The sequence below is a fragment of the Agelaius phoeniceus genome, chromosome 11 (genome assembly GCF_051311805.1).
Source record: "Agelaius phoeniceus isolate bAgePho1 chromosome 11, bAgePho1.hap1, whole genome shotgun sequence".
NCBI classification, from domain to species: Eukaryota; Metazoa; Chordata; class Aves; order Passeriformes; family Icteridae; genus Agelaius; species Agelaius phoeniceus.
In genome coordinates, this window is record NC_135275.1 from 224318 (window position 1) to 249655 (window position 25338).

The 25338-nt window shown below is 55.3% G+C and overlaps 1 protein-coding gene across 1 annotated transcript; it reads left to right on the forward strand.

Annotated features, from left to right (window-relative positions):
* The first annotated feature begins 512 nt into the window (after positions 1-512).
* Positions 513-23633, forward strand: LOC129125071 (serine/threonine-protein kinase pim-1-like). The gene is made up of 6 exons (XM_077184761.1): positions 513-675; positions 10255-10361; positions 10487-10537; positions 10741-11107; positions 11754-11930; positions 23611-23633. The coding sequence occupies exons 1-6, from the start codon at positions 513-515 to the stop codon at positions 23631-23633; spliced, it is 888 nt and encodes a 295-aa protein (XP_077040876.1).
* Positions 23634-25338: the final 1705 nt, after the last annotated feature.

Here is a 25338-nt window from a genome sequence, read left to right on the forward strand (position 1 = left end):
TTGGGTTCCTTCCAGGAGCGCCTGGAAAGGAGAACAAAGGCTGGGTCTGGACTGGACCTTGTGGGGCTGGGGGGGACACTGGTGCAGGGAGCAGGGCACAGGCAGAGGGATGGGAATTCAGGGCCTCCAAGGAGATCTGTTTGAGGTGGGGGGAGACCCAAAGACACTGATCTGGGGTCACTTGAGGGCCCAGGGGACAGGGCTGGGGGTGTGGAAGGAGAAGGGTGTGAGGTACAGGGGAGGAGAAAGGAATTGAGGTGTAGGGACATGGGTGGGCAAGGGAGGGACTTGGCAGGGACAGAAGAATGAGGACAGGTGGGGACAAAACCAACGGGACTGGGAGATCATTGGAGTATGGGGAGTGAGTCAGGGAATTCTATAGAGAAACCCTCTGCAGTGGCCAGGAAGAAAGGCAAAGGATTGAGAGGGGACAGGAAAGGCCTCAGGAATGGTCAGTGGGGAGGCATTTGGGGACCCTGAATGGGACACAGAGGAGGCACCAAAAGGGTGGGATGGGAGACAACAAAGGGCAGGATGTGGCGACAGCGTTTGGCTGGTGCCTCACCTTGGCCTGTGCCGGGGCGCACAGCAGGATGGAGAAGAGCAGGGCCACGCTGAGCACAGCCACCTTCATCTTCTTCTCGCTCTGGGCAGCGCTTCCTGAGGCTGCAGCAGGTGAGGAGCACCTTTATCCCTGCCGGGACTCCTCCCTGCACCCTCCCTGCCAGCCCCCAGGCCAAAGCCCAGCCTGGCACAGCCCCCAGCCCTGGCCACAAGCCCAGCCCTGGCACAGAGTCCACCCCACCCCACCTGTGGCACGGATCCAGCCCCCTTGCCCGGCATCCCTCCAGCTTCCTGCACGGGGCAGCTGCCCCTGGAAGGGCCCAGGCACCTGGGGGGCCAAGGGGGGCAGGCAGGGAGCCAAAGGCACCTGGGGACCCTGTGGGGACAGCCCCCAGTCCAACACAATCCATCCTCCAACAGCCCCCAGTGCCAGATCCCCCATCTCCTGCTGCCCCTCCCCTCCCAGAGCTTTCCCTGGGGGACACCCCAGAGCTGAGCCCGGCCCCAAACCCAACATGTGGGAGAACAAGGGGAACAAGGGACATGGGATCAGGTGGCTGATTGGCATCTCAGTCACTGCAGACACTGGGGAGCACTGGGCAATGCTGAGCACCTGCAGACAAGGCTGAGGCCTGGGGAATGCCTCACGAGTGACAATTCCCACATCCACACAACCCGATATCCCTTTCCCTGCAGATGCCAAACCCCACCAAGCTCCATGCCCACAGCCCTGTCCGAGGGGAATATGCCCTGCCCTGCCCCTCATCCTGTCACACCTGCAGCCACGCAGCCCTCCCAGAGCACCTGGGTCATGGCCCTGGCTCTGGGCCCAGGCCAGCACTGGCCCTGAGCAGGATGTGCCCATCCCAGGCACATGGGGAAGTGGGCACCTGTCCCCAGGCAGCCACTCGGAGCTAATTGGGGGAACAGAGGTGCCCTGTGAGGAGGAGGGGTGTTGGTGCCCTGCCAGCCTCTCTGACAAGCCCTGTTTACCCAGGCCCTGAGGCACCAGGAGCACATTCAGACATCTTGGGCTTCCAGGAAGGAAAATCCACACTGAAGTGGTTCCTGAGAGCTGTCCATGGCTGTGATTCCTCTTTGATATTCCAGGGCGTTAGTGAAGGGTTCTGCACATCTCTTTCCCCAGGGACAATGTGCATCCATCAGAGAAGTGTTATGGCTCAGCTGGGAAAACATTTCAGGCCACTGCCTTGATTGTTTGCTCTGGAACTCACCCAAGGAGGTACAGGGCCCAAGGGGGATGATTTCCCTCGGGGGTTTTGCTGCTTTGTGCCCTTGGAGGAGACACCAGAGTGTCCCCGTGTGAGATTCTTGACCAGATGGATAAGAGCTGTGATGTCATTGCTTTTCTGAGGTCACCTTGGAGAGAAATTGAGGAAGTGTCTGCAGGACCCTCAACAGTGAATGAATGGATGAAGGAGATTCTCATTGTCCTGACCCACTATCCAGCAAAACCACAGCCAAGGGAAGAGGCCTGGTGGAATCAGGGGGGAAGGAGACCTTGTTGAGCCTGGTGCACACTGGGCACTGTGGGGTGATCCCCTGCTGGTGTCCCAGCTGTCAGTGCAATACCACTGCTCTGATAAGACTGGGTCCTTAAGAAACAAAAGAAGTGCTCAAGCTCAGGGGAGGAGGGGATCTGCTCGCACTTCTCTTCTCTGGCAGTTTCTCTCCCAGGGGGGACATTACATGAGAATTGGGATGCGGTAAAGGACAGGGCTGAGGGCAGCTGCTCCCTCTCTCTCTGGGCTTCGCAGGAGGACGCTGGGAGCAGCTGCCTGGGAAAAGGAATTGGTTGCTGCGGGTGGCCAGAGCAGCTTCCCCAGGCAGGCGCTGTCAGGCGCCTGCAGCACCGAAAGCGTCTCCACTTGGGGCTGCCTTGACAACTGCCCCAGCCCAGCAGACGCCTGAGCCCGGATGGTGCAATCAAAGCCTCACCAGAGGGACGAGAGGACTCCTCGCAGAGCAGATCCAGCCGGGTTTAGTAAGGGAAAATCCAAGGGCCCAGCTGCAGTGAGGCTGAAGAGGGAAACAGGAGCAAGCAGGAACACAACCTCTGCTGAAGGGAACCAGAGGCAAAGAGCCAGGAGCAGGGCTGGGGCCAGGGTATATAACTGGAGGAAGGCAGGAGGGCTCAGGGTACAAATTATCCAATGGGGAAGGGAGTCAGGGCTGGAGTTAAGGTGGGGTGACACGGGACGCACCAACGGGGGAGCAGATTGGGAGGGGTCTCTCAGGGAAAGCCAATGGAGGAACGGGGAGTACAGAACTTTCTGGAACTGGGGGACGAGCAGCAGTCGATTGACAACAGCACATTCACATTAACAAGCAAAGAACCATGGGGAATTGCACCAGTCTCTCACCTTAACTTAAACAGTGGTGTCCTCCAATGACATCCCAGGTTTGTCTTCTCCATGCCTGTGTCTCACATCTCCCCCTTTTTTATTTATTAAATAAACATTTCTCAGTGTTTTGTCAATTCTTTTCTTAAAACACATCAGTGCTGCTGAAATGATAGCAACTATGAGAAGGACCCACAATAAACTTTTAAGAATGGGGGCACCCACACAGGAGCACTCCACTGCATGAGCGTTTTGTCCATCATGTCCACAACTTTATTTTCAGTAAGAAGAGTCTTCATTTGCTCTGGCATTTCTTTGATGGTGGCCTGGATCGATGTGCTTTTCCATGACAGGTTAAAACAACAAAGTCCTTTGAAATCTTCACAACCATGGCCACGGGAGAGCAGCAGGAAGTCGATGGCCGCTCTGTTCTGAAGGGTGGCATGTCTGGTGGTTTCCTCGTCCGCTAGAAGGTCTGATAAGGCAGCGGATGTAGCCTTGGTCTGCTTACTAAGCCAGCACTCCAGGTGAGAAAGGTCACCGAGGGCCTTCACAGCTGCAACCCATGGTAGAAAGATGGAAACAGTGACCCTCTTCATCTTGCCCCAATTATAAATTTGGCCATCACAATTTTGATTGAATTGGGAGTACGATCTTTTCCGGCACACCAATTGAGTTTCTTGTTTCCAATTTTTAATTTGGGTAGTGTTTGGGGTGATGGTAGTAAGCTGGCCAAGACTGCAGGGGCCCCCTTTGATCTTCGAGGGGATCCCTGCCCACACCCTGTCACCACAGATGAGAAACACTCCCTTGGGAAGCACTCTGGGAAAGGGAGAGGACTTAGATAATGTTTTGGCAGTATAATTGCACCAGTCAACATCATTGTATCTATTACCATTTGGTGATATATCTTTTGTCACTATCATCTGTGGTTCAGATTTCTCATGCCAATTTTGTTGGGGTGGCTCATAGAAAAAGTTGACACAAGAAGTCGCTTTGAGGAGCCTGGTAGGTCTAGTTCTTGGAGCTCCTGTGGTGCATGTGGTAAAATCTTCATCCACTCGTCCCATGTTACTACCAGGGTGGGCTTCTTACCTACACAGGCATATTCATTTGGCGACAGGGGGATTCCCACCAGACATGTAGACAGCGGGTCTTTTGCACCTCCCATGGCCATGCAAAAGTTATCCTGCTTGAGAGATTTCCCCAGTGTGACCCAGAGGTTTTCTGTTGGTTGTGGCACGACCCATCCAACCGCTGTTTGGATGCACAGGAGCACAGTGACGCTGGCAGCAGCTGTTAAGGTATTTCGAGGTGTCCTGGGAGTGGCCATCTGGTCCTCCAGTGACTCAGTTATCGACTGTTCAAGCACTGATAGAAACATGAATGGTCAAGTTAGTTGTCACTGTAATTTTCTTCGTTTTGTCCCTATGGTAGGGAGGACGAGGGATTGGCAATTGGGGCAGGTGGAGACAATTGCCTTGGCTTGGTCTCTGGAAATCTTAAATTGACCTACTAAAGCTGGAGCATTCTGAGGGAAGAATGCATGGCTTAGACGAGCCTGTTGAAAGACATGTGGTGCAGCGGGGGAAATGTGGGTGGCACTTGCTGCCATTGCTAACAAGTCTGCTCTCCGGCTGCCCTCAGTGATGCATTTTGGCAGCTCTGTGTGCTACCGGACATGCAGGATGTGATAAGGTTGCTCTCTATGGGAGATGAACCAAATTAATTCAGAGAGCAAGCTGTAGAATTTTTTATTTTGGACTTCCTTGAGCAGGGCACGCTCTGCCCGCTCTGCTATCCCAGTGGCATATGCAGAATCTGTGACTGAATTGAAGGGTTGTTGGAATGTTCGAAACGCCCTCACAGCTGCAGCAAGTTCTGCAGTCTGGGGGGAACCTTCAACAACCTGGATATCAGACTCCCACTTCTGAGTGTCCGGGTCCCTCCAGGTGAACACTGACTGGTGAGATTTGCCTGAACCGTCAGTAAACTGCGTGATAGCGTTTTTGAGTGGAGTTTCACTTTTATCTGATTTTGGGGCCAAATGCAGTGAATCTTTAAAAAGTCTGTGTTTAGGATAATGAATTGAAGTTTTTCCAGGATAGCTGTCTAATGGAATTTGCAGATGTTCATCTGTTTGTAATAGAGAATCTAATTGTTCCAAAGTATAAGGGTGGTAAATGCACGCTGGATCGCAAGCTGCGAGGGTCCGGAGGCGATGTTGGCCTTTAATAATAAGTTTGGCTACAAGTTCTGGTGGGGTGGTAACTGTTTGATGTGGTTGGTGCAGCAGAAAAAGCCACTCGATGATGATGATGAGTGGGGTTTTTGAAGTATCATCCCACTGAAAGAGCAGCACATGGAAGTTTGGGCACTTACCAGAAATACTGAGGCTGAGGGGAAGGGACCGGTCTGTCCGATGTGCCTGGTGGTGTTTGATGGCGCTGGCGACTCTCTGCAAAGCCTCCCAGGCTTCTGGCGTTAGCGAGCGTGGGGAAGCCAGGTCGCCGTCTCCTCGTAGAAGGTCGAAGAGCGGTGCCAGTTCTTCTGTGGTGGGGCCCAGGAGAGGTCGGATCCACGTGATGACGCCGCACAGCTGTTGCGTGTCTCTTAATGTCTGGGGGTGCTCGTTGATGGACAGAGTTTGAGGCACGACGGTCCTTCCTGTGATTAAAAACCCAAGGTACTTCCATGGGCTCCATAGCTGGATTTTTTCCTGAGCTATCTGAAACCCCACGCTTTCGACAGCCGCGACAGTCTTGGAAAGTGCTGCGTCTGAGTAAGACTTGGTGGAAGCACAGATTAGTACGTCGTCCATGTAATGTAGGTGTGAGACTCTGTCTGAAGTTTCTCTCATCTGCCTCACCACCGTCATTGGGGACCACTGAAGAAAAGCCCCTTGTCTGAAGTTTCTGGCCCTGGTGGAGAAAGTTACATGCCAAGGGCTCCAAGACCTGAGCACAGCTCCTGGCATTGCTAAGCTATTGTTCACAGGTGTGTTTGCTGTATGCTACACTGAACCCAATGAAAGGAAGAAAGGGGCCCCTTGCCTTTTTGCAACAATAGCCTTGGAAGTTGTCCCACCTCTCGGCCTGGCTGGACTTCTCCTGAGTTTTGGGTGGTCCCCCACAGAAGACCCCTCACTTGTCTTACAATGGCCGTGACAGACAGACTGAGATGTACAAGGCCTCTCCATCCATGACTGAGACATGAAATCCCTATGTGAAAAGGCCCCCCCACACTCTTTCCAAGGACTGGGACTGAGACCCCTAACCTGGGGGAGGTGTGTGGGGGAGGCAAGCTAACCAAAGCAAGATGGATGTTGCAGGTGCGAGGAGTGGACCAAGAAGACGATGGCTCTCACCGACTGCAGAGAACATGGACTGTGTGTACCCTTCTCTAAATACCATTTTTTCTCCCAAAAATACAATAGACCACCTTTGATTCGGTTTCAAGTTTTACCCCTTCCCCCATCAACAAAAAGAGTATAATAAGAGTTCGGATGAACTGCAACCCTGAGATCTCCCCAGATGTGACCTGGTGAACTCCATTGGCTGGACATCAAAGGACATCGCCGTTTCTATGTTTGGTAGCTCTATACCTTCCTTTCTCTTCCTTCCTCTTTTTCCCTTTTCCCCAGTTCGTCCCCAATGCATTTTGTTGTGGTTATTCAATAAAGGTACATTTGTTTTCATTATCACTGCAACCCCCTGTACCGTGTCGGTGTTTTTTGCACTCTGAGATCAACCCACAAACCACCACGAAACCCGTTCGTAAGGATGGATCGTGACACTTGCATACATACTATAGAAACCTTCTATCAAACCTTAAAAATTCTCTACAAATTCATTTCCAACATTACTGGGTCTGGCACTGTCCAGATCTGGTGGTTGCTGCCACCTCCAGTGCCCAGATCTGGAAATTCCCTTGTTCCGGCAGAGCCAAGTCCAGCAATTTTCTGGTAAAGAAAGACAAAATCTGGCAATTTCCCACTGCTGACACTGGCAATGCCAAGACATGGTGTTTGCTGCCACCGCCCATACCCCAATCTGGACATACTCGGTTCCAACACAGCCCAAGTGCAGCAGATTTTTGGAAAAAGAAGACAAAACACAGCAATTTCCTGGTGCCACGACTGTCACAACCCAGACCTGGTGTTTGATGGCACCACCCATGCCCAGATCTGAACATTTCCCTGTGCCACCACAGCCCAAGTACAGCAATTTGCTGGCAAAGAAAGCCAAAACCAGGCAAATACCTGGTGCCTACACTACTCCGATCTCGGGTGTGCTGACACCGCCAGTGCCCAGATCTGGAATTTTTCAGATGCCTGCACAGCACAATTCCAGCAGTTTGCTGGCACAGAAAGGTCACATTTGGCAATTTTCCAGTGCCAGCACATTCCCCGCCAAGATCTGGTGTGCGCTGGCACTGCCAGTGCCCACATCTGGCAATTTCCCAGTGCTGGCACAACCCAAATGCAGCCATTTTCTGGCAAAGAAAGCCCAAACCCGGCAGCTCCCAGATCTGGTGTGTTGGGGTTGGTTTATAAGAAGAAGGAGACCTTGGCTTAAGGCCATGGGAAAACCCTCTTTAGTTGGGGTCAGCAGGAGCTCCCGCCCATAATCCTCTTGTTCAGTTATGCAGATTGTTACTAGAAAGTTCTGAGTTCTCTTTGCTACCATTGGTTACATTTTACTGCAAAAATTGTAATATTCATCATCCTTCCTTCCTCTTGGATCCTTCCCTCAGATCCCACCTTAACCCCTCCCCATATATAAATGGATAATTATCCCTGCTGGACCCTGGGCCCAGGCTTTTTTCTGCTTTGCTCTGTGTACTGTGCACGCCATCCTGTTTGTTGTGTTTGCCTTCATTAAAGTTCTGTTTCCAGACAAGCAGATGAAAGCAGTCTCTCTCTGTAAAGTGGCCAGCGCTGGTTCTCAGGGAAACCACTGGCCAATGGTCCGGACGAGGACCAGAAGGTTTCACTGGTGTTTGCTGGCACCGCCAGTGCCCAGATCTGGAAATTTCCCTATTCTGACACAGCCCAAGGGCAGCAATTTGCTGGCACAGAAATCCAAAACCCGGCAACTTTCTGCTACTGGCTCTGGCACCACCCACATCTTGTGTTGGCTGTGCCAGTACCCAGATTTGGAAATTTCCCGGTGCCAGCAGAGCCCAAATCCGGCAGATTTCGTTTGCTGCCAATGACACCACTCAGATCTGGTGTTTGCTGGCAGCGCCAGCGCCCAGATCTGAAAACTTCCTGGTGCCAGCACAGCCCAAGTCCAGTGATTTGCTGGCACAGAAAGCCAAAAGTTGGAAATTTCCAGGTTCTGGCTCCAGCACCATCCAGATCTGGTGTTTGCTGGGACCACCAGTGCCCAGATTTGGAAATTTCCCGATGCCTTCACAGCCCAGGTCCAGCAATTTGGTTTTATCTAGCTTAGGCAGAGAAGTTCCTGGGACTGGGACTTTCCTTTTTCTTGGAACTGTTTAAACCTGCTCTGGACTGAAAACCCAGAAAAACACCGGCAGCTCACACCTGTGGCCCACCGAGGTCTGGGCCGCTGCATTCCAGCACCAGAGGGACTTAGAAGAGACCGAGTGAGCCAACTACAACCCACAAAAAGGACTTTCTGAATTTGCCATCTCTTCAGCACTGTGAGAGGTTTCATTTAATATTATTCATTTTTCATGCTTGGGAATACTTTACTTGTTAAATAAACTGGTTTTCTCCACTTTTCTCCAGGGAAGTTTTTTCCGGAACTAGTAGGGGGAGGAGCCGCTTGAAGTTGCTTTCTAGACGGACCCTTTTGGAGGTTTCCTCCCAAAATTTGCCCTAAAGCAGCACAAACAATCACAATGGAAACTTTATCAGTGGCACAACACCCCAGCGCTCCAGGAAAAGAAAGGACACGTAAAGTTCTCCAAACATTTGTCCTGCTTTGCTGCAAAACTCCTGCTGCAGACACTGTGCAGTGTGGAAAGCCAAGAGAAGCTGCAGCTGGCGGCAAATCTTGGGACAGAAGCTTGACCTTGTTCTCCAGGAGAGATTCTTGGCAAGAGCAGACAGGAGAAGATTCCTGGAAAACTGGAACAGCTTTCCAGAAGTGAAATGAAAATGAAAGAAACAATCCAAGATGTTTTCCTCTATTTATTTCTATGCTCCCCTTTTCCATGTTGCACTACTTCTCCATCCCAGTAATTCCAGATGCACTGCACCTCTAAGAACGGTGACTTAAGGATTTTTAGACACTCTAAAATACCATGAGGCACACAGAGTTTTCCTTCCCCTGTTTTTACTGGAAGGCAACACAGGAGATGTAAGTGCAGTGCTGGGCTCAGGTAGGAATCCTAGCCCAAGGGAAGGTGTCCCGACAGTGTTTGCCCCTCAGCCAGGCCAATGCAGAGCAGTAAGCGAGGGGATTGCTGTGCCAGTGTGCAGGAGTCAGGGCTCTGCACCTGGGCTCAAGGCTGCAAAGTTCCCGTGTTTGGACAGACTCAGGGGCTGTGCCCGGGGCGCGCGGGGCTCGAACGTGGGGCGAGCGGGGCGAGCGGGGAACGGACACGGGGACGAACGGCCCCGGTGCTTCAGTTGCAGCGGCGGCAGCGGCGGCAGCAGCAGCGGCGGCAGCAGCGGCAAAAGCAGAAAACCAGATAATCTATAACGATCTTTCTCTTTCTATCTTTCTTTTTCTGTCTCTCTTTCTTGGTCTTTCTCTCTTTCTGTCTCTGAGTCTCCCTTTCCCGCCGTCGGACACCCCTCTCCCGGGGTCCCTCGCCCGGCGTCCCTCTCCTCTCCCCGCCTCCCTCTCGTGTCCCCGCCTCCCTCTCCCCCTGCCGGGCCGGGCCATGCCCCCGGCCCGCCCTCGGCCCCGGGCGGGGCTGCCCCGTGCCCGGCCCCTCCCGTCCCGCCGCGGTCTCGCCTCCGCCCGGCTCTTGCCCTACTGGCGGTGGCGCTGCTGGGCGGGCATCAGTGCCGTGTGCGGGGGCGGCATCGCCGCCCTTTGCCTCCGCCTGGCCCGAGCCCGGCCCCGGCCCCGGCCCCGAGGCAGGCTCCAGCCCCGAGCCCGGCCCCGGCCCCGGCTCCTCCCGGGGCCCGCGGAGGACACAGGCGGCGCGGCCGCTGCCGCCGCCTCCGCTGCGGCTTCCCCGGCCCGAGCTCCGCCGCTCGGCAGCGCGGCCGCCGGCCCCGAGCCTCCCGTGCCGCGTTGCGAGGAGCGAAGGCCTGGGCATGGCCGGCCCGGGGCGGCTGAGGGGCGCTCGGGGGCCGTTGCTGGCCCCGGGCCGAGCGCTGACAGCCGCGTCCCGCCCGCAGGGACGGCGCACGAGGCCCTGCAGGAGCGCTACCGCCTGGGTTCGCTGCTGGGGCGCGGAGGATTCGGCAGCGTCTTCGCGGCCACGCGGCTCTCGGACGGCGCCCCGGTGAGCGGCGGGGCCGGCGGCGGGCGCAGGAGGAGGGGACGGAGGAGGAGGACGAGGAGGAGGAGGAGGATGGGGCTGGGCAGGGCGGGCGGCGAGCTGAGGCCGCTGCTGTCCTTGGCTTGCAGGTGGCCATCAAGAGGGTGCCACGGAACCGCGTGCGGCACTGGGGCGAGCTGGTGAGTGAGCGGGGCCAGCGGCAGCAGCCAGGGCTGCCGGGCGGGGATGAGCCGAGGCCCGGCACGGTGGAAGCCGCCAGGACCCCTCGAGGGGGAGCGGGCGTGGGCGCAGCGCAGGGCGCAGAGCATCCCGGGCTGGCTCAGGGCTTCCCCAGGCCTGGCACGGCATCGGCCCCACTGAGGGCATCGTGCTCCTTCCGCAGCCCGACGGCAGCAGGGCCCCGCTGGAGATCGTGCTGCTGGACAAGGTGTCCACTGGCTTCCCCGGCGTGGTGCAGCTCCTGGAGTGGTTCGAGCTGCCCAACCACATCGTGATGGTTCTGGAGCGGCCAGAGCAGTGTCAGGACCTGCATCGTGTCATTCGGTCACGGCGGTTCGTGCCCGAGGAGGTGGCGCGGGAGCTGTTCCGCCAGGTGCTGGAGGCCGTGTGGCACTGCACCAGCTGCGGGGTCCTGCACCGCGACATAAAACCCGAGAATATCGTGCTTGACCTGGCCACCGGGCAGGCCAAACTGATTGACTTTGGCTGTGGCACCTACCTGCAGGACACAGCCTACACCCACTTTGCAGGTGAGCCCACGTAAGGGTGTACTCCTGGTCCCGGGATCTCATGGCCCAACATCTCCCAGCCCAAGCTGGCTGTGGCAGCGGGGATTCTCCCTTTTGCTGCCAGTCAGGGGACTGAGTCTTCAGCTGAGTTGCTTTAGAGCGGGGCTGGGTGGGGAGCCATCTTCCAGCCCTGCTGGCAGCCTTTGCCAGCCACTCTGCCCAGGACTGGGGCTGGGCTGGGGCAGCCAGCCCGCCCAAAAACCCCCATGGGTGGGGGTAGCAGAGAGGGGGGTGGAACCTGTGCTCCAACCAGTTTGGTGTGCAGGCGAGAGGAAGGGTTTGGACTGCTCCACTCGCCCTGTTTGCCTTGGCTTCCTAATATTTTTGGGGCAATGCAGACAGGGAGGATAAGGGCATGTTTTCCCCAGCACAGAGAGGGTTTTTCCTTTGCATGTCATGGTCAGGCTTAGCCAGGGCTTCCTCTGCCCTCTTCTGACACCAGTGACTTCTTTTCCAAGCCTAAGTTTGTGCACAAGTCCCAGGTGCTGGCGAGAGGGCAGTGGTCACCCTGTGTGCCACTGATGCAGCCCCCGCAGGCCCAGGGATGCTGGGGCCAGGCTCTGGGAGCAGCAGCATCCCCCTGCTGAACTCCATCTGTATTCCATAGGAACACCATCCTACAGCCCCCCGGAATGGAACGACTTTGGCTGGTACCATGGCGAGGCAGCAACGATCTGGTCCCTGGGCATCCTGCTGCACCAGATGGTCTGCGGGGAGCACCCTTTCAGGAGGGGCCGGAGCCTCAGCTGGGGCCAGCTCCCGCTGCCACAAGGGCTCTCTCAAGGTGGATCCTCTTCTCTGGGCACGGGGGGAATCCCAGTGCTGGGAGCCAGCAGCGGGCTCGTGAGCATCCCGCTCTGGCAGCTGCTGAGGAGGTGGCACATGTCCTGCTCTCCTCCAAAACAGGGAATGGATGGGAAAGTTTAGGCCCAACCCTGAGCACATCCAGCAAGGCCTGGGCATGGCAATAGTGGGGCAAAGCAGACAGGAGCCTTCTCTGGCTGACTGGCAGTTTCTGCTTTCTCTGCGCAGAGTGCAAAGATCTGATCAGGTGGTGTTTATCCGTGAACTCCTTGGACAGACCCACATTAGAAGACCTGTTCTCTGATCCTTGGGTGCAGGATATTCCTCGGCCCTAGAAGAAGGGAGAGAGCCACAGGCACACTTTGATCCAGGGCCCTGGTAAGTTGCAGCTCCACACATGCCGTGGCAATCAGAAGCAAAGGAACCCAGACCTTTTTGTGCTGCCTGTGTCACTGCACAGGGTCATGGGATGGGCTGCTCTGCCCAGCACTGGTGGCCACCATCCAAGCTGGTTTTGCTTGTGCTGGTTCCCTGACAGCTGGGGCCCTGGGCAGAGCCCTGAGAGCCTGGTCTGCCCCCAGGGAAGGAGAAGGAGCCCCTGGAGAAGCTGTACCGGGTGGGGATGCTGCTGCTGCTGCTGCTGCTGCTGCTGCTGCTGCTGCTGCTGCTGGAGACAGCCAGGATGGCACCAAGGATGAGAAGCTCTTCCTCAGCCTGGCCACTGGAGGCTGAAGGTGATGGACTTTGATTCTGGCACCTTCTTCAAAGCCAGACTCCACAGGGAATTTGCAGGTGAGTCCCCACGCGGGGAAATGCTGCCAGATTTGGGCATGGCCCAGCCTGGCTGGGAAGCAAAGGTTCCCCCTTTGCTGGGGAAGATGCAACTCATTCTTCAGTCGCTGCCCAGCTGTTTTTGGCAGGGCTGGGGCATGGGCTGGGCTGGGTATGAAATGGGAGTGGGCTCCTGGCCCTTCCAACAGCCCCCAGCACCCACCATGGCCTGGGCTGGGGCTGGGGCTGGGGCAGCCAGCCCGACACAAGCAAAGCCCCATGGTGGGAGCAGAGGTGGGACTCCAGAGGCTGTGCAGGGGCTGCTTTGCTCTGCAGGGTGGAAGTGAGAAAGTGTGGGCTTCCCTCAGCCATGGCTGGGTTTTTCCCTACCATGTAGGAGTTGGACCGTCCTCAAGGCCCTGACAGAGATAAGATTTTTTCCCGTTTTTCTTGTTTTCCCTTTTTGTCTCTAATCTCTTTTCAAGAATGTGTTGTTTGTTTTTCCACAGGAAGCGTTCCAGGTGGTCCATTGCAGATGGGGAAGTGTTTGGAAGCAGCTGTGGCGTGGATGGGCGGTGACCTTGGAGAAGGCTGAGGCCATGGTTTTGGAGCAGCTTTTCTTGCAGCCGTGGCTGGCGTGAGGTGGGTCCCTGTGTGCTTGGCAGGGTGGGATCAGAGCTTTTGGGAGATGGCAGCGAGCACAGGAGCATCCTGCTCTGGGCAGCTGCTGAGGGCTGGATGTGCCGTGGCTGGCTGCAGGCTGGGCACATGTCCTGCCCTCCTGCTCTGCTGCCAAAGGCAGCAGGGATGGGCAGCTCTGGGCACAGCTCTGGGCACCGCAGGCCTTGGCACAAGGGCACAGGAGCCCTCAGCTGAGGGGCACTTTCTGCTTTCTCTCCTTGCAGCTGGGCTCTGCGGCTGCTGAGGCTGCTCTGGGCTCTGCCAGGGCTCTGCTGGGCTCAGCCCTGGGCCCAGCTGGGCTGGCTCTGCCCTCACATTGCTCTGACAGCTTTGCATCAGACGAGCCCCTTGCGAGCACAGCGCCTGAGCTTTCTGCTTTGGCAGCTGAGTGAGACTCTGCTGCAGGCCCAGAGATTGTAGCTGGGGACACACATCCAATTGGCAAGAACCCAAACCCTCCACAGTCCCAGCTGAACGCCTGGATCTGCACAGGGTGTTTGTCTGTCCCATTCTTCCTTCTTGATTGGCTGGAATTGTGCAATTGCACTTTCTTCCTCCTCTAGAAGTGCCTGAGTGGGCCAAAGCTGGCGAGTGGGCCGTGTTCCTGAGGCAGTGCAGTCTGGAGCTGATGGATGGAGAATTGCCCTTCTGCACTGCCAAACCAGAGCAAAAAGCCCTAAGTGGCACTTGGTGTCTCTAAGAAATCCCTGACAGTTTCAAAGGGAATGTGCAGCTCCTTGCCAGGCTGAGAAGGAAGGGCATCTTCTAAAGGATTTGGGCTTTGACAGAGTTTCCATTCCCAGTCCTGCTTGGAGCGGGAAGGGCACAAAGCAATTTCCTCTTGCTTTGAGCACAATTTCAAATGGCAATGTTGGAAACAAAGCCCAGAATCTTTTCAAAGGCTGCTGAGGTCAGTAAGATGGATCCATGCCATCAGCACATTTACAATGTAAATAACTGAGTTCCCCTTTAAAAAAGATCATTTACCTCTAAATGCAAAGTTTCAGAAGTTTTTCACTAACACTTGGGTTTTGTTTTCATCTTTCACATTTTATATAGTTTTTTTTCTTTTTCCTTTTTTTCCTTTAAATAGAAAACATGTCCTACAGAAGGAGTGTCCTTTGCTCCTGGTTCCTGTGTGGAGCAGCTCCCTTGCTGCTGGCTGAGCTGCTCAGGCAGAGCCCGGCAGCTCCTGGCCCTGCAGGGCTGAGGCTTTTCCCCGTTGCTGGGCACAGACTGATGGAGCAGCACTGCTGAACACGGGCACACACAGAGGGCCCAGCAGCAGCTGCCTTTGGCCACCTGAGGCTCCAAGGCCCAACCTCTGAGCAGCCAGGGCTGGAAGAGACTGGCAGCATCTGATCCCTGACTCTGGGCCAGGGCTGCACAAATGACCCCACAGCAGCGGCAGCAGCAGCAGCAGCAGCAGCAGATGGAGCTGACTTTCAGCACAGCCCCTGCCCCTGTTCCCTCCCATGTGCAGCGGTGTCACAGCAGCCTGAGGCACCTGGGAGCCCCCAGTGCCAGCAGGGATTTGAGATGGCAGCCCTGGGCTCCTGGAGGCTGTGCAAGGAACGGAGCTGGGCACTCCCTGTCCATGGGGAGCTTGCAGATGGAAAAGGCTGCTGTGCCCAGGCAGCTCCAAGGGCACAGAAAGGAGGCTCTGGAGCACTGGATCTGTGCCAGTGCCACAGTCCTGGGCAGCAGCCAGCCAGCCCTGGGGGAACAGAGGGCACAGCAAGAGGGGCAGAAGCAGGCAAGGGCAGAGACTGGGAAGAGCCCGGCCCACGAGCAGGAACAGCTGCTCCATTGCACTCTTGGAGAAAGCTCTTGGCTGCTTCAAAGCGCTGAAAGGCGTGAAGGGCAGAGAGGAGGCCACAGCAAACAATGCTCCTGTTTGCACAGCCTCCCCTCTCCGTGTCCCAGAAGGAATTGGATGGACTGGATTCATCTCTCCGAGTGGTCTCGTTCAGCATGAGCAGCTCAGCACCAGGAGCTGAAGGAGCTGAAGCCTCAGGCCACAGGAGCTGGGCAAGAGGGAACTTCTGGAGCAAAGTAATGCTGCTAAAATAGCCCCAGCTGAATGCAGCGGATATCATCATGGAATCACAGAATCCTTTCTGTTGGAAAAGCCCTCTGAGCTCACCCAGTGCAGCCGCTCAGCCAGCAGTGCCAAGCCCAGCACTAAAGCACGTCCCTGAAGTGCCAAGGCCTGGACAGCAGCCCTGAGTGAGGCCTGGACAGCAGGCCCTGAGCCCAAGGTGGCCTCTGGAGGAACCTTCCAAGCAAAGGTTATCTTTGTATCTGCTCCCTGCTGAGATCTGCATGGTCATTAGCACTGTGATAGATGTAGCCACTCCTTAGTGAAAGATGGATGTACCTTTGTGTATTTAGAAGCCAGAGAAGGCCATGAAATCTGACATCTGGCCTTGTGTGGGGCTGAAGGATCAAAGTCAGCTGCCTTGGCTCCTCCTTGAGGCCTGGCCAGGCTTTGGGAGGGAGCCAAGAGGAGGATGAAAGCAGATGTTGCCACACTAGCAGTGCTGTCAGTTTGTTCATGCAGCACTGTCAGAGCTGGGCCCTCTCCCAGCGGGCTTGGAGCCTCAGCTGGGGCTGGAGGCACCTGCAGGAATTGCCAGTGCCCAGGAGTGGCTCTGCAGCCCTTGGCTGTGACAGCTTCCCCAGCTGCTGTGTGCATCTGGGGGATGGGAAAGGCTGAGGGGAAATGCTGCTGCATCTTTCTTAATCACTGCAGGCAATCTTTGGTGGGGATGATTGGGTGCATTGCTGAGCTGCTCCTTTTGTGATTCTTTGCTGCTCTGAACTGCAGGAAATGACACTGATTCCTTCAGCTGGAGTCTGTGTCTTTGGTGCTGACTTTGGCCACTGGTCAAACCAAACTGGCCCAGTCTGGCCAGATCCCAACCAAATGTCACTTGTTCAATGTCAATGTGAGGAATCAGTGCCATCAGAAATTCCCAGATGGGAAGCCCTTCCCTGGAGTTCCCTGGCTCTGGAGTGGGCTGAGGTGGGAGCCCCGTGGGAGCAGTGGGGCAGTCGGGTAAAAGAAGCTGCAGCCCTGGATGTCTTCAAATGCATCCAAAAACTGCACATGGAAAAGGAAAAGGACTTGTGGGTTTGGGCAGACAAAGATGAATTTGTTAAGAGTCCAATGGAAACAGCACCTTCAGAAGGAACAATTATTGTTGGAATGCTCCCACATGGAGCAAGAGCAGAAGGTTTTAATCTTGAGCTCAGCTGCATTTGTGCCAGTGAAATATCAATATACTACATAACTATATGTATTTATTGTATAATAAGACCTTAATATATATATATTATAGATATATTATAGATATATGTCTGTATCTATCTGTCTATATGTATATCAATATGTATATCTACATATAAAATAATAATAATGTGAAATAGTGCTGACAATACTAATTTGGTAGCTTTGGCTGCTCAAGAATGTAACTCTAAATACCCTACAGAACAGGATTGGCCAGGACCCTCATGTCAGTGGTCAACTATGTGAGATTGTAGACAATTAAAAAAGGAGGAAGGGATGAAATTGGCTATTTTCCCAGGGTTTGGTGATACTGTGATGCAGAGGGCTTTGTCTGTTGTTGTGAAAAATACAGGGATGAAGCCTGCAGGGTTTTTCATGTACCAGACTATGCACAAGCTGCAGGATTGGTTGAACGGGTGAAGGGGTTGTTAAAAGAGCAGTTGATAAAATGAGGAGATGGGAACCTTTGCCCATGGAGAACCCATCTCCCAGATGTGCTCCATGCCCTGAACAATGGCCCACGGGGGAAATGGAAACCCCCTGGCTGTGCACGGCTGCCCCCAGTTTGCAAATCCAACCATGGGCAGTGAGACTTGGACTGCCTGGGAAATTGTTCTGGCTGTGATGGCCCCTGGCAGGGCCAGCCCAGAGGCTGCAGGGCTGGGCCTTCATGCATTGGAATTGATGAGGAGAAATTCAAAACCAATGAGAGCCATCAGTACTGAAACAGGAATTCAGATTCCTCCAGGACACTTTGCTTTGGTAACTGCTCCCTTGGAGCTTGGCCTTGCAAAGTGTTCATGTCATGGCAAGAGGAATTGATGCAGAATATGCAGGAGAAATTACAGTAATTCTGTGAAACAATAGTGACCAGGATTGGATTATTCAACCCCATGACAGGGTAGCACAATTATTGATATTGCAATTTTGAGAACAATTGTGAAAAAAGGAGCTCCAGCTCCAATCACCACCGTTTGTGGAGATAAAGGGTTTGGATGCAGCAGTGCTAATAATGGAGCCAGAGTGTGGGTCCGGAGGCCAAATGGCCCTCCCGAGGCAGCTGAAGGAGCAGCTCCTGGGATAGACAACTCGGAGTCCTGAAACCTGGGCAGGAACAATGGGAATGTGTCCCTGCAGCCAAGGATTGTGTGTGAGAAACAAGTAGATCTGACAGGATATTGTTTTACACATGCTGCCAGACCAAATCTCCCTGTTTGCCCCAAGGGCCCCTTTGGCAAATGCTCTGATCCACGGGGCTCCATGGGAAGGCTGCTGTGACACTGAGGGACTTGCACAGGAATTGCATCCAGGAGCCTGGGAGCCCCTCAGGGACTGGGCCCCGGCCCCTTCCAGCCAGAGGGGAAAGGGCCCCCCAAGCCTTGTTAGCCCCAGACAACATGGTAAAGCTGAACAGCAAAGGGCCTGGGGACATTATTCTGGAATTCAAAAGGTGCCAGCTCCATGGACAACAGAATTCTTGTTCCTAACTCCAAGGAGATTGAGAAAAAAGAATTAAGAACGGTGTCACTGAAGTACTACTGATGTCTGTAAGGTGTACCTTGATAGTCAGCCAGAATCTTTGTCTGCCACAAACACCACTAGTGTTTGACCAAGGGGTTAGTCATCAAAATGTAATGATGAGTTCTGATGGATTGCTGAGCTTATCCTTTTGTAATTCTTTGCTAATGATGATGTGCTTTGCTGAGCTTATCCTTTTGTAATGCTTTGCAGCTGTGCATGATATAAATGCCACAATTCCTTCAGTTGGTGTCTGTGTCTTTGGTAGTGACCCTGCCCACTGTTGAAACAGGGCCCCCTCTTGCCTAAGTGTTAGCTGGGAAGGCAAAAAGCCTCCCTCCAAAATTGCCCCCTTGCTCCTTGTTCCCCCCCTTCATACCCTGAGCATGATGTGCTCTGGTCTGGGCTGTGCCCGGGGTCAGGTGGGGTCACCTGTCCTGGCTGTGTCCCCTGCCAAGCTCCCCCGCAGCCCCAGCCCCTCCCCAGCGTGGCTGGACGAGGGGCAGGACAGGCCTTGGCTGTGCTGCAGCTCAGCAAGAACAAAACCATCTCTGCGTGCTCAGCGCTGTGCTCAGCACCCGGCCCAGCAGTGTCTCAGTGCCAGGGGCTGTGCCCTCAGTGCCTGCCAGGGCTTTCCATGGCAACTGCCAGGCCAGGTGCCCCAGGTGTCCCCCCCAGTGCCGGTTGCCATGGAAACAGTGCCCAGCCCTGCCCCTTTCTGTCTGGCTGACCTGGCCTTTGGCCCTGGCAGTGCCCTTGGCTGCTGGTTCCTGGTGCCTGAGCGGCCAGCGCGGCACAGGGCAGGTGGCCATGGCACAGCCCCCAGCAAGGGATCCCCTCTGGCTCTGGGCACTGACACCAGCCCTGAGCAAGGGGCCCAGGGCAGCTTTCCATGCCCACCAACCATCACAACGGCTCCGGGCATTGCTTGCCATGGCACCAAACCAAGGAACGGGTCCCCGTGGCCGTTGCCATGGCACCTGCTGGCACCCACCAGTGTCACTGCAATTGTGCCTGGAACAGCCCTGGCACCGCTTTGGCCTCAGGGTTGCCATGGCAGCCCAGGGCAGCAGCAGCTCTGCAGGCAAGGGGCCATGGAACCTGGCTGCAGAAATGGCTCCTGGGGCTGCTTTCCAAGGAAACCTGAACTGATGGCAGTTGCCATGGCACCCAAACCCAGCCCTGGGGTCCCTGCAGTGTCCATGGCAGCAGCCCCTTGCAATGGCCCACTGCCTGTTGGGATGATGATCCACCCTCACAGCTGGCCCAGGGCAGGGCTGGAGTGCTCTTGGTGCCACCTTGGGCTTGGCACACACTTGAGGAGGATGTCTGTTTGCAATGGGGAAACTCAGGAGTTTTAGATGGCTTCAAAACTCAAAGAAGGAAAATCCCTCTTTGCCTGAGTGCAGCCACTTCTCCAAGCAAAGCAGCTCCCAGGTGAGTGAGGAGAGACACCATGGGCTTGGGGAATGTGGAGCAAGGTTGTCCACACTGGCGCAGAGCTCAAGGCACAGCTTCTCTGAGCAGGCCAGACCTCCTTAGGACAGTCCCTGCATCAATATCAGTCACCGAATGCTGCAGTCACCTCTTGTGTAATAAGAAAAGCAATAAAAGACACCCTTTAAAATAGGAATACATATTTCCTAGAAGCTCTTTGAGCTATTTCTCCATAACTATTTCTCCATAACCCTCCTAATGAACTGCACTGGAGCAGAGGGAAATCAAGGCAGAGCCATGGTTTGTCAGGACTTGCTTGATCCTCATGAGCCTCACTGTGCATTTGGAGCTGAGCCCTTGAACCTCAGGGCCTGGGAGGAGATTGCACAAACCTTGCCAGGAGTCAGAGTCAGAAGAAACACCCAAAGTGTCTCCAGGCATTCATGGCTCCCACTGAGGTCCCTGTCCAACACAGGCTCCTCATGGACTCCTTGGAGGAGAGAATTGGTGGCCAGGACGGCACAAAAACCTCTCAGACACTCAGTGTGGAAAGGAAAATCCAAAGTACCTTCAACACCTTGAGTGTCTCAGAGCATTAATGAGCCCCACTGAGTGTCAGTACAAAGCTCTCCAGGGACTCACTAACGCAGATAATTGGGGCCATGATTGCACAAAGCTCTCCCAGAGTCTGGATCCAAAGGGAAACACCAAGTACCTTAAAAGAACTGAAGTACCTTGAAGCATTCATGAGCCCCACTGAGTGGTGTTACTGACAGAGCCTCTGCAGGGACTAATTACAGCAGGTAATTGGAGGCCATGATTGCACAAAGCTCTCAGAGACTGCAAGGCCAAAGGCAAACCCCAAGTCCTTTGAAAAAGCTGCAGCCCCTGCAGGGAGCATTCAGGAGCCGCCAGGGCCATTGCTGAGCAAGGCTCCCCAGGGACTCCTTGCAGCAGATCCTTGAGGCCACTGGGATGTGGGCTAGGGGGGGATGCAGAGGGCAGGACAAGGGGCTGGCAGTGCCCAGCCTGGCTGGGGCTGGGCCAGGAGGCCCCAGGGCCTCAGCACAAGGTGTCTCCTCCCAGCCCTTGCTGGCACAGACCCTGCTGTGCCCCAGGGCACCAAGCCTTGGCTTCTCTTTGTCCCCAGCTGCCATCAGTGCCTCCAGTTCTCTGCTCTGCCTGGGGCCTGGGGACACTTTCTCTGTCGTGTCCCTCAGTGGGAGCCACTACAAGTCCCAGAAACTTTGGAGTTGGATTGTGACTTGGAGTTCTGCAGAGGCTTCTTCAGCTCCCTCTCAGGGACTGATGTTCAGGGCCTCAGCACAAAGGCCCAGAGGATCCTAAAGTCCTTGTGCTGTGTCTGTGCTGCTGAGCTGGGCCGGGCTCCTGGCCCAGAGGCAGCTCCTGGCAAGGGCAGCAGAGCTGCAGAGAGACAGCTCTGGGCAGGAGCAGCTCCTGTGCACAGCCCAGCAGGGCTGGGGCACTGCCTGCAGCCAGCCCGGGCACAGCACAGAGGCACAGAGAGCTTCAAGCAGGCAGGGCTGGGAAGGGGCTGGGAAGTGCCTGGGGCACAATCACTGCCAGCCCTTGGCACAGCAACCTCTGGCTGCAGGACAATGCAGCTGCAGCTCCTGCACTGATCTCCTAAAGCTGCAACATCCCAATGCCTGCAGACTCTGGCAGTGCATCTCTGAGGATTTCTGCTGCAGGGGAGCTGAAATGCTCATGAAGCTCTCACATGCTGATCAGTCACAGAATATTTCCAAGACAAGGATTTTGATTGAAATTAGGCAATTTCCTAAGACTTTGTCTTCAGATTCCTACTACTGGAGAGTGGCAGGGAGGGGGGATAATTATTAAAGGATGATTATGAATTATTAGTTATGAATTTTGGCAAGTGGTGCCTGAGATCACCAAACTGTTCCTTCTAGTGACCAGCAGGTTCACAGGAGATCCCTAATGTGCCTTCAGCCACTGTGCCCATGGACAGCAGCAGCAGCAGCTTTGCTGGAGCCATCAGGCTCAGTCTGAGCTGTCCTTTCTGCAAGCTGCAAAGAGAAGCTGCCCCCAGGCAATGCCCTGCAAACAGGCAGGGTTCTGTCAGGCCAAGGAGAGTGCACAGAGCTTTGGGCTCTGTGAGTGCTGGCACAGAGAGATCAGGCACAGGGAAACCCCTGCAGGAGGAAAATCTCCAGGAAGCAGAGAGAGGATCAGGGAAGGAGAGAAAACAGAACCCAGCAATGCTGTGGCAGGGAGAGTTGAGAGATGTGCACAGGATCCCCTGCAGTGCAGCCCCTCCGTCTGAACAAGCCCCCTCCCTCCTGTGCCCCAGCCAAGCCTCTGCCCTCAGGCCCGGGGCTCCAAGGTGTGCAGCCCCTCCTGTGCAGGCAGAGCTGCAGCAGAGCCGTGGGGCAGCTCTGCAGCCCCGGGCCCAGTTCCCTCTGCAGAGCACAGGGCTGGGAGCAGCTGCCCGGCCCTGGGGGCTCTGGAGGGGGCACAGCTGGCTCAGGGTGACGCTGTCCCCAGGGCCCGGCTCTGGGCAATGCTGTCAGGGCAGCCAGGGAAGGAGCTGCATCTCCCTTCAGCCAATGCCAACAGAAGGACACTTGCAAGTCCCTCTGAGATTTCAGTCCAGCCTGGGAGCTTCACCCCAGCGTGCAAACCTGTCCTGGAGCATCTCTGAGTGATAAGATCCATGGGCAAAGGCAGAGGTGTTGTGACACTGAAAATGCTGCTGGGCTGGTAGAATGAGCAACGTGAGTCCTTGGCTACAGAAGTGGAGCTGGGCTCTGCTGGATCCATCTGCTCTCACGGTACCTGGGCGTTTGTAAGAGAAACATGGGAGTGTGAACATCCTCCAGCTGAGAAAAGTGAAAGCCCAGAGGAACTGCAAACAGAATGAAGTGACAGATCATCTGCCCCCAGCCTCCACTCATTATCTTGCCTCAGGGAAATCACTCTGTTCTACCAGAGGGCAGCAGAAATGCTCAGGGTTTCTGATATCCAAGAGTACCAGGAAGTCCATGAAAGGAGCTTAAAAGGAAAACATCAGAACTCTGAAACACAAGAGCATGTCCCTGTGTATTACAAAGGAGGGGTGTGGGAATTGGCTTTGATTTTGGTTACAGGTATCTCCTCTAACCCTTCACTGTCCTTTTCTCCATGAACAGGTGCCCACGTGCAGCCACAGCAAATGTCCAACAGCAGCTGCATCAGCCACTTCCTCCTGCTGGCATTGGCAGAGCCGGGGCAGCTGCAGCTCCTGCACTTCTGCCTCTTGCTGGGCATCTCCCTGGCTGCCCTCCTGGGCAACGGCCTCATCATCAGCGCCGTAGCCTGCGGCCACCCCCTGCACACGCCCATGTTCTTCTTCCTGCTCAGCCTGGCCCTCACTGACCTGGGCTCCATCTGCACCACTGTGCCCAGAGCCATGCACAATTCCCTCTGGGACACCAGCACCATCTCCTACACTGGATGTGCTGCACAGGTCTTTTTCTTTTTGTTCTTTATCACAGCAGAGCTTTCATTCCTGACCCTCACGTGCTCCGACTGCTACGTGTCCATCTGCAAAGCCCTGCACCACGGGACCCTGCTGGGCAGCAGAGCTTGTGCCCACATGGCAGCAGCTGCCTGGGCCTGGGGCTTTCTCACTGCTCTGCTGTACATGGCCAATACATTTTCCCTGCCCCTCTGCCATGGCAATGCCCTGGGCCAGTTCTTCTGTGAAATCCCCCAGATCCTCAAACTTCCAACCCCAGGGACCTTGGGCTTCTTGCTGTTGGTGCCTGTTTATCATTTGGCTGTTCTGTGTTCATTGTTGTTTTCTCCTATGTGCAGACCTTCAGGCCGTGCTGAGCATCCCCTCAGAGCAGGGACAGCACAAAGCCTTTTCCACCTGCCTCCCTCCCCTGGCTCTACCTCTGTTTATCAGTACTGCAGTGTTTGCCTGTTGTTGCAGGCTCCCAGCCAGGTAATAATTAGCATTGTCTCCATGATTGCAGAAGGCTGATCCATGGCTTTATTCTACTGTATTATATCATATCCTACTGTACTTATTAAGGAACTCCTCCCCTTACAGACAGTGCGATACAGCTTTGACCTAATTGCTCAATCCCTGCAAACACCGTGCAGTGGCCAGGCAGAACTGTCAGCAAAGGAAGGGCCCAGCCAGGGGGGGCAGCCGGGGGATGCCAACAGCCTGCAGGGACAGAGGCGCAGGGCAGGGACACCATGGGACAGCCTGGGCTGCACAGGGCACAGGGATGGGCAGCAGCTGCAAGACAGCCCTGCCAGAGCCAGCTTGGGCAGCACTTTGGCCATGGCTGCTGGGCCTGGGGCCAGGAGGGGACAAGTGACCCTTGCAGGCCTGGGGCCTCATTGCCTCCTTGTCCCTGCTCAGCAGCCTGGCAGGGGCCGCCCCACGCTCCTGCCCCTGGCATTGCACATCCCCACATGCCAGTGCCCATCCCGGGAAGAGCCCTGAGCAAGGAGGGAGGGACAGGATCTGCCTGGCCAGGCCTTGGCCCTTTGCATTCCTGAAACACATCCAGATGTGCTCAGCACCAGAGACACCTTTGCCTTGTTTGTGCCACCTGGCATCACTGCCTGCAGTGTTCTGCTCTAGCTGGAACCTGGGGACACTTTCTCAGTTGTGTCCCTGACAGGGATCTCTTCAAAGTACAAGAAACTTCAGTGTTTTATTAGAACTGAGTTCTTGAGGGTTGTGACATCACTGAGGGGATGGTGACATCACAGAACTGGCTGTGACATCACAGAGCATATTATGAGGCCATAGAGAAGAGTCTGCCATCACAGAGGGTGGCTCTGTGGCATCAGAGAGTGGGTTGTGACATCACCTGGTGGCTGTGTGACATCATAGAGCAGGCTGTGACGTCACAAAACAGATTGTGACATGACAGGATGACTTTGGGATATCAGTCTTCTGTGATTTCACAGCACTGCTGTATGACGTCACAAGGTGACATAGAGTTGGCTCTGTGACATCACAGGGGCAGTGTGACATCACAGGGGCAATAATAGTGACAATAGCAAAAAGAAGAATTAATAATGGTAATAAAAACCCTACCATGCTTATACTTGGTTTGCATGGCCAGGTTTTGGTAAGGGGAGCTCGAGGAGCACCTTCTGTGAGAGGCTGCTGGAAGCAGCTGCTCCTCTGTGTCCCACAGAGTCAATTCCAGCCAGCTCCAGGATGCACCAGCCGCTGGCCAAGGCTGGGCCAGTTGGAAATGGTGGTAACACCTTTGGGGCAAGAGATTTAGGAAAATGGGTGATGGTGTAGGTGTAACTGTGAGCAGGGAAGAGCAGGGTGAGAACACGTGAGAGGAGCAACTCTGCACACCCCAGGGCAGGGCAGGAGGAGGGGCAGGAGCTGCTCCAGGGGCTGGAGCTGATTGCCCTGAGATTCCCTGGGCAGCCCCTGGGGAGGCAGCTGGGCCCCTGCAGCCCATGGAGGGCCCGGAGAGCAGAGATGCACCTGCAGCGCCTGGAGGAGCCCGTGCTGGAGCAGGGGGTGCCTGAGCAGGGGCTGGGACCCCATGAGAAACCTGTGCTGGAGCAGGGACCCAGCAGGGACCTGCAAAGCCGTGGAGAGAGGAGCCCACGCTGGAGCAGGGTCCTGGCAGGACTTGTGAGCCCCTGGGAGAGTGAGGCAGCTGCAGCAGTT

Coding starts and splice junctions, on each gene's coding strand:
- LOC129125071 (XM_077184761.1), top strand. CDS start 513: ATGGGAGACAACAAAGGGCAGGATGTGGCGACAGCGTTTGGCTGGTGC. Junction 10,538..10,740: donor TGCGGCACTGGGGCGAGCTG/GTGAGTGAGCGG, acceptor CTCCTTCCGCAG/CCCGACGGCAGCAGGGCCCC. Junction 11,108..11,753: donor AGCCTACACCCACTTTGCAG/GTGAGCCCACGT, acceptor TGTATTCCATAG/GAACACCATCCTACAGCCCC.